This window comes from Microcaecilia unicolor, chromosome 6 (genome assembly GCF_901765095.1).
Source record: "Microcaecilia unicolor chromosome 6, aMicUni1.1, whole genome shotgun sequence".
In the NCBI taxonomy this organism is placed as follows: domain Eukaryota; kingdom Metazoa; phylum Chordata; class Amphibia; order Gymnophiona; family Siphonopidae; genus Microcaecilia; species Microcaecilia unicolor.
Window position 1 is genome coordinate 333,048,018 of NC_044036.1, and position 8,801 is coordinate 333,056,818.

At 41.1% G+C, this 8,801-nt stretch overlaps 1 protein-coding gene and 1 long non-coding RNA gene across 8 annotated transcripts in view; one reads left to right on the forward strand and one right to left on the reverse strand.

The window, feature by feature from the left end:
- The window catches only part of ARSG (arylsulfatase G), a 173,370-nt gene extending 172,506 nt beyond the window's left edge, over positions 1–864 (forward strand). For all 7 annotated transcript variants that reach the window (XM_030208469.1, XM_030208465.1, XM_030208467.1 and 4 more), the window contains one exon: positions 294–864. In XM_030208469.1, coding sequence (XP_030064329.1) covers positions 294–613 — 320 coding nt within the window. In that variant the 3' untranslated portion in view covers positions 614–864. The remainder of the gene's footprint in view (positions 1–293) is intronic.
- Positions 1–8,578, reverse strand: part of LOC115473482 — a 32,238-nt gene extending 23,660 nt beyond the window's left edge. Inside the window, exon 1 of the long non-coding RNA XR_003942666.1 lies at positions 8,509–8,578. This is a non-coding gene — a long non-coding RNA (uncharacterized LOC115473482). The remainder of the gene's footprint in view (positions 1–8,508) is intronic.
- Between the last annotated feature and the right edge of the window lie 223 nt (positions 8,579–8,801).

The window sequence follows — 8,801 nt, forward strand, 5'->3', positions numbered from 1 at the left end:
GTGGACTTTGATCCTGGGGAACTGAGTTCGATTCCCACTGCAGCTCCTTGTGACTCTGGGCAAGTCACTTAACCCTCCATTGCCCCTGGTACAAAATAAGTACCTGAATATATGTAAACCGCTTTGGATGTAGTTGCAAAAACCTCAGAAAGGTGGTATATCAAGTCCCATTTCCCTTTCCCCCCTTTATGCTTAAAAACACACTCCAACAAGTAAGTTAATTCCTAAATATATCATCTTCGTTGTCAGCAGTAGATCTGAGGCTGTGTCCTCTTTGTTTTCCTTCCTTGTAGGGGGAGCAAAAGCCTGTGATGGGGGCCTGGGACCTGAAGTGCACCATGACCCTCCTTTAATATTTAATCTGGATCAGAGCGTTCAGGAGAAAGTTCCTCTAGACTGCAGTGCTGCAGAGTATCGGAACGTATTACCCAAAATAGAAAGGACTCTTACTGCCATCTTTCAGGATATTGCCACAGACAACGTGTCCAGTGCTGATTATGCTCAGGATCCGTCAGTGACTCCCTGCTGCAATCCCCAGCATTCAGTGTGTCGATGTGAGCCTAGTAACAAACCATTTACAGCTCAGCTAGAGCACACGCGGGTAAGACTGTAAGGCAGGGACATGGGCCCTTCTAGTGACACAGACATATGGGACTCTTTTAACCCAATAACAGGGGAGGGCCTTGACAAAATCCTAAGAGAGACCTTCAACCAACTACCTGCTCCCTCGACCCCTGCCCATTAAAGATAGTGCAGCAGCAAGCAGGGGCCTCGTAGAAGGCGCCACAACAATTGTGAACACCTCTCTTTATAATGGGCAACTACCAACAGCATTAAAAAGGGCAGTGGTGCAACCTTTGCTAAAGAAGAACAACCTTGACCAGGACAAACTTGAAATTTCGCTACCAGCCAGTATCCAACATCCCATTTCTAGGAAAACTTACAGAACAAACAGTCTGGGTTCAGCTCAGTGATTGGCTAGAAGAGAGAAATGGGCTAGATCTATGTCAATCTGGATTCAGACACAATTATGGAACTGAAATGGTCCATGTATCCCTACAAGATGATCTTCACAGAGACTGAGACAGGGGATTTGCCTTGGTGTTAGAATTGCTAGATTTCTCAGCAGCTTTTGACACTGTGGATCATGATATCATGCTAGCACAGCTGGCAAAAACTGGTTCCTTGGTTCAGATCCAGTCTATCAGACAGACAACGGTCCATACTGTTCAGTAGCACCTCATCACCAACATGGGCACTGACCTGTGGGGTACTACAAGGATTGATACTGTCATCTATTCTGTTCAATATCTACCTCGAGCCACTAGCTGAGCTGATTCAGTCGATAGACACTCAGTTCCACATCTATGCGAATGATGAGCAACTACCCATACTTATTGAACCTGACTTACCCACAGCCCTGAATAAACTGATTACCTGTCTGACATCAGTTCAAGAATAGGCCAAAAACAATAAACTTTGCCTGAACCCAAGTAAAGCTGAGCTTCTATGGGTGCCTAACACAAGTGGGCACATACTTGACATCGAAATCTCTTTTAGGAAATATGAAATCTCCCTCAAATTTCAAGTCAGGAACCTTGGAATACAGCTCAATTCAGCACTTGCTCTGAACCTCCAAATCCAAACAACCTTCAAAAGCAGCTTCTATTTCTGTTACTTTCAATAACTACGCTGCCCTTCTCCATACATTGAGAAGGCAAGCCTTGTCTCAATTGTGCAGGCCATGATAACATCAAGATTGGATTACTGTAATGCACGCTACACTGATCTGACTACAAAGGGTCTTGACCAGCTCCAGTTGACCCAGAATGCTGCAGCAAGACTAATAGAAGGTTGTAAGCAACGTGACCACATCACACCATTTTTGCAAAAACTTCACTGGTTACCAGTGCAATACAGGGCCAGATTTAAAACTCTGTCTGATCTTCAAGGTCCTTAAAGGAAATGGACCAGAGTACTTGAAGAACAGGCTCTCCCTCTACATACCTCCAATGTCCTCCCAAGGAGTATCCCTAAATACACCCTCTCCAACGAACATCACATGATGGTGATACCCATCAGCAAGCGAATGCACTCCGTGAAAGGCTTAACACAAGACTATCTCTACTTCAGGAAGCAAGTGAAAGCTTGGCTCTTCAAGCAGGCCTTTAATTCAAAAAGTAACTTAACTTACTAGTCACAGACAAACAGACAAGGGGTGGCACCGGCTGCTCATACTATAGCAGGACATGTTTATCTACTCCTACCTTAGCTAAGATAATATTCAAGCACCTTTCTGACCTCATGTGCAACTTTCTTTAAATTAGTCCCTTATTTTCATACTCCTGTTACTCTGTCTTCTCTATCTATATGTTCCATCTTTGCTTACACCCTATGCCGTTTATTAAAATGTTTTATTGCATATTGTGTTGACATTGTAATGTAGCATATTATGCCATACTTTGTATTGTTATTGGAATATTTTTACTGCTGTAATTTTATTCTTGCTGTGCACCACCTTGAGTGAATTCCTTCAAAAAGGTGGTAAATAAATCCTAATAAATAAATAAATAAAATAGTGACCGTTCTCCAGTTCCTCTTGGAGGTTTTTTTCCTCTTGGCTTTCCAAATATATGGACTGTATTTTTTTTTTTTACTTATTACTACTTGGCTAATGCTACTATGTTTGACGTTTCTGGGATTTCTTCCAAAGCTTATTTTTTGGCTTTGTATAGTAAAAACTAAAAACTAACCTGTTTAAAAAGGCATACCCTGCCGATCCAACATAAATGCCTGATATCTGCAACACAACAAAACTAAAGTACGTAATGGACATAGCACAACTCTTCCGTTATATGATGCCCTAATGTGGCTGTGCCACATGAACTTTGTCTTACCACATCATCACTTTGTATTTGTTCACACCGGAGTCTGCAAACGCCTCTCCGGTACTATGTAAGCCACATTGAGCCTACAAATAGGTGGGAAAATGTGGGATACAAATGTAACAAATAAAATAAATGCAAATTTTAAAAAAATGACCTGTTTGCTGGTCTTTTGGTCATGTAAGAATCTCCATAAGTATTGCTGTTCTAAAAACATATTTTTGCTGGAAGGAAAAGAGAACAATCACAGATAGGAAATTGTTTGCTCAGTAGACATGCAGGATATATTACCCACCCAAGTGAATGATGACGTGTTGGTGTCAACATCGAGCATTTCTACAAAGCTGAATAAAAGTCTAGAAGGTTTTTTCCTGACATACATGGCACTCACCACTCTACTGCCACCACACAGGGCCCCTTGTTTTTGGCTATAGACTTAGACACATTTTCTCTAGTAGACACTTTTTTTGTGAGAGATCCCAATTCCCCTTGGTGGATTTTTTTTCCCTTCTCTTCTACATAGGTAGAATTTAGAACTCTCTAAGTAAGTTAATGGGATCTTGCCAAGCACTTGTGCCCTGGATTGGCCACTGGAGACAGGATACTGGGCTTGATGGACCTTCAGGTTGTCCCAGTATGAAGAAATGTCAATTCTCCTTTCATTTCCACTATTCATGATATATTGTAAGCCACATTGAGCCTGCAAAGAGGTGGGATAATGTGGGATACAAATGCAATAAATAAATAAAATGATCCTTTTGTTAAGTTTTTCCCTATTTATAATATTTGAATCTGAGTTTTGGTTAGGTGATTCTGTCTCATGCTATGAGTTTTATCTTGTTGTTCAGATTGGATGGACTGTGCAGTTTATCTGCTGTCATCTACTATGTGAACAGGAGCAATCATGAGACTTCTTATCAGATCCCTCCCCTCCACAGGAGGATCTTGCCTTCCAATCTAAACTCAAGCTCTATTGAAGAGAGTTGGAAGGCTGCATTCTCCATTGAGAATACTGACCATTTAACCCTACTCTCTGTTTTCTATTGTTTAACCAGTTTGTAATCCACAATAGAACACTACCTCCTATCCCATGACTCCAATTTCCTCTGGAGTCTTTCATGAGGTACTTTGTCAATCGCCTTCTGAAAATCCAGATACACAATATCAACCAGCTCACCTTTAGCCACATGTTTGTTCACCCCTTCAAAGAAATGTAGATAAATTCTCTAGATGATTTAGAGGCATTACGTGAGGGTAATTCAATGAGGTTGTTCATGTACATTGGGGGCCGAACCATACAAAATTTTGTGAATGAAGGTACATAGCTTAAATTATATTCTATCTTTTATTGCCGCCAATGCAAATCGTACAGAAGGGAGGTTGCTTTGGAGATGCGTGGTAGTCTGAATATGAGACGTGCGGTAGTGTTTTGAGCAGTTTGTAGATTTAGAGGAGATACCCTTTAAGTCTTGCATAAATAGAGTTGCAGTAATCAAATTTTGTTAGGACTAGGGATTGAACTAGGGTATAGAAGGCTGATTTTGCGAAAAATGGTCTTAGTCTTCTCAATTTCCATAATGAATTGAAGGCACTTGACACCACTTTGGGAGTGAGGAATTGGTCAATTGTGACTAAAATTTTCACAATTGAGTCCAGGGGATATGTGATGTTCTCAGTGGCAAATGATTTAAGATTTATAGAGTGATGAGGATTAGTAACTTAAGAATATAGTTTTATTGGTGTTGAGTTTAAATTTGAAATTGGATGCCCAAGATTCCATTAGAGAGACCTAATCTGATGATATGAGTAATATCATTTATTTCTTTAGTGAATGGAATATAGATGGTAACATCGTCTGCATAAATGAATGTTGAGAGACCATTTTTCTCCAGTAAATTGCCTAATGGAATCAACATGATGGTTAAATAGGATGGGGGACAATGGAGATCCCTGGGGCAATCCATAAACTGGGGACCATGCTGATGAAATTATGCCCGATTGTTTCACTTAGTATGATCTAGACCTTAGGAAGCCTAAGAACCATTTTAACACAGCTCCACAGATTCCGTAATAGTCAAGAATGTTTCGAAGGATATTATGATCAACAGTGTCAAAGGCACTGGACATATCAAATTGAAGATTTAATATTTTATTACCAAAGCTAAGTTCTCATCTAAATTTAGCTAGGAGGGTGGTGAGAATAGCTTCGGTACTGTGAGAAGGTCTAAAACCAGACTGTGAGCTAAGTAAAATGGAGTGAAGTTGGAGATAGTCCATTAGTTGATGCGTGACTAACCCCTACCAATAATGGGATTGAAGCCAATGGTCTGTAGTTAGAGACTACACTTAGGCTGGTTTGAGTATTCTTCTGTATGGGTCAAAATAATGTTACCATTTTGATGGGGGAATCAGTGACATAGCCAGAGAGCCAATTTTGGATGGGCCTGAGCCCAAATTGGGTAGGCACAATATTTTTTTCTGCCCTGCCCTACCCCAACTGCAAAATATAAATACAGTAGCTAATGATCCTCAAGCTCTGTCAGCTGAAGACTTTTCTGAAGTGTACGGCAACACTGGAGAAATAAAAATAGAAATGCATTTCCTTTCTGCAGAACACAGTACAAGCAGATTTTGCAAAGCCAACATATTAAACATTCAAAATAAATTATATTTTTCCATCATGTTGGTTGCAGTTTCTCTTCTGCTTTCCTGTCTGACGTCTTCTAATTTTCTTTGAAGTCATTTGTCTTTTTTTACCCTCACTACACCTGCTTCTGACATAGTTTTTTTTAAGCTCTTTCCTCGTTTTTCTTCTTTCTGCCTCGCTGTCAACTGAAATTTCACCTTCTCACTGTTCTCCTCCTTTTTAGTTTACAGCTACCTATCAGATTTCCATCTTCTTTCACCCACTAGCTTTTCCATTCCCCATCTCACTCCTTCCCCAGCCCTCCATTCCCTCTTACTACCATATTTCTATCCTCTGTAATCAGTCTTTTCATTCACTTCCTTACCATCCCCTTCCTCCCTCTCCTGGCCTCTCCCACATGGTTCCACCATTCCAGCATCTTCCTCCCTCCAAAACCTACCAAAAACATACTATACCCTACACCACTACAACAGCCATTATGGCTGTAGGTACCGTGGGTTTTGGAGGGCTCACACTTTCCACCACAGGCGTAACAGAGTGGGATATGGGCCTGGATCCCCTTCTCTATAGTGCATTGCACCAACCACTAGGCTACTCCAGAGATTTGCTTTCTGATGTAATAGGTCTGGCCATAACATCTGAAGCTGTCATGGAGGCTGGTATGTACTGTTTCTTTCACATCTTTTTTTTTTTGTTGGGGGAGAGGGATCACTGATCACCGAGGGACTAAGGGGGGTATCATGCCTTAATCCCTCCAGTGGTCCTCTGGTCATTTAGGGCACCTTTTTGTGATTTAGTTGTGATTGAAACAGGTCTTGACCAAAATGTCTTAACTTTTAGCTCTGGATGTTTTGCTTTCTTTTATTATGGCAGAAAAATGTCCCAAGTTCTGGGAATGCCCAAATCCCACCCCCAACAAGCCCCCTTGTGATTCAGATGCACTGCAGCAGATCTGCATAGAAAAATATCTTTAAAATGTGTTTCAAAAATAGTGACTTGGACATTCTGGCAAAAAAGTCCATCTGCTGCTTTTTGGATGTTTTTCTGTTTTGAAAATGAGCCCCTTATTCTGCCTATTTATCTGCTTGTCTCTAGCTGAGTTCAGGGGTCAAGCTGGCAGCTGCTGCAGGCTTTTATATAGGAACAAGGACCTGGCAAATGTAATAAACTCCTCAGTCAACCAGATTTAAAAAAAAAATTTTCAAAATAAAGTGGATATTATATTTACGCTTATCACAAAATAAGATAAAACAGACAGTGGATGTGGGAAAAAAAAGTAGAATCTGTTCCAGTTACACAGCCTGCCCACACTTTCATCTGTCACATTTCTACCACACTTTTCAGCTTGAAGCACTCGAAGCTGAAGCTCTTGACATAGACTGGGGTTAAAAGTTCCAGCATCTGTGTCTCTAGTATGGGACGGCTGATGCTTTTCCAACCGGGACAAGAATTATTTTTGGCAGCTCCACAGTAAATGTTCCTGCAAGGTCAGATCTATTGTCATACTCACTGTAAGTATGAGTTAGGCTATTTTTGTCACTCAAGTTTGGATTTCAAAACAAAATCTTTTTTTTTTTTTTTTTGAAAATCAGCCAGCATCTCACTTTTCAAGACTCCAGCAGAAATGAAACAAGATATTTAGAGAGATGTCTTCCAGTCAGAGTAGCAGAGTCTCTGGTGTAAATTACAAGCGAGTGCTTAACTGAGCAAACGGTGTTTTCTTTCAATTTTGCCTTTTTAAGGGCAACAGCCTTATCATCATACAAGGCTGTAGTCCATCTGGTAACGTATTTCTTGCAGCCTGAATTTATTTTCTATGATTTTGTGTAGACTAGTCACATCTGGATAAATCCATATTCTCTTCACACAAAAAAAGAGATTATGAATTCCTTTAAAAAAAAAAAAACAGCCATATTACCGCATTTTAGTCCTGCTCAAACACAAATGATACCAACAGTCATTCATTCTTTCTGAATCTTCTGTCAATGATGCTTCCAGTAACTCTGCTACATTTAACATTTCTGATCTCATTCCTTGAGACACTTCTGTCCCGACTTTAGAGGAAATATAATAAATTCTATTTATCGGTGGCACAGAAGTACATAAGTAATGCCACACTGGGAAAAGACCAAGGGTCCATCGAGCCCAGCATCCTGTCCACGACAGTGGCCAATCCAGGCCAAGGGCACCTGGCAAGCTTCCCAAACGTACGAACATTCTATACATGTTATTCCTGGAATTGTGGATTTTTCCCAAGTCCATTTAGTAGTGGTTTATGGACTTGTCCTTTAGGAAACCGTCTAACCCCTTTTTAAACTCTGCCAAGCTAACCGCCTTCACCACGTTCTCCGGCAACAAATTCCAGAGTTTAATTATGAGTTGGGTGAAGAAAAACCCCTAGTCCTAGTATTTTTGGAACGCGTGAACAGATGCTTCACATCCACCTGTTCCACTCCACTCATTATTTTATATGCCTCTATCATGTCTCCCCTCAGCCGTCTCTTCTCCAAACAATGAGGTCTATGTGCAGTCAGTATGCACTTAACATCCGAGTCCTTTGTTTTTAAAATTTAGCGGCTGCATAGCTCTTGGTCAAACATCTTGAGGTCTGGCCAAAATGTTTGTTTGGGGGGGGGGGGGGGGGGTTGGCAGAGGCATTCTGGGTGGGACCAATTTCTGTGACTAGCATAAATAAATAATAAATGTCTTTAAACATAATTTATCCATCTCAGCAGTCCACTTTGAACAGAGAAGGGCCAATGAATATCAGGCATAAAGATAAGCAGGCAAGTCCTCTGCTTATGCAGTGGCTGAGCACTGGCCCCAGGAAGTCTTGAAAAATGTATTGTCTGTTTAAATGTACCCGCTAAGGTACTCAGGAGTCAGCCACGCATGTTTGTGCCCTTGGCTTTCACAGTTATGTGGAACAAGCAGGTTCTGCAGAGGATGCCCCTACCCTGGGAGACAGCTACCCACCTTCTTCTTGTCTGGTTGCTGCCTCAGTCTTGTGGTTTCAAAGTCCTGCCCGGCTCAGAGGACACTGCTTGCAAGTAACCTCTGTTCTGATCTAATAGAGCTGGCCTGCTGATGAATTGATATACTTTGTGTCATTTGATAATATGCCTTTCCAGGAAGAACTCGGGGTAATCACGTCATTAAACCAACAGCAGCATGTTCCCTGTGCATGTATATCACTGCTTAAGTCAGGGTCTCTTCAGCAGCAGGCACTGGAGATGCATCCTCATACTTTTCTAAACATGGTTGAGAGA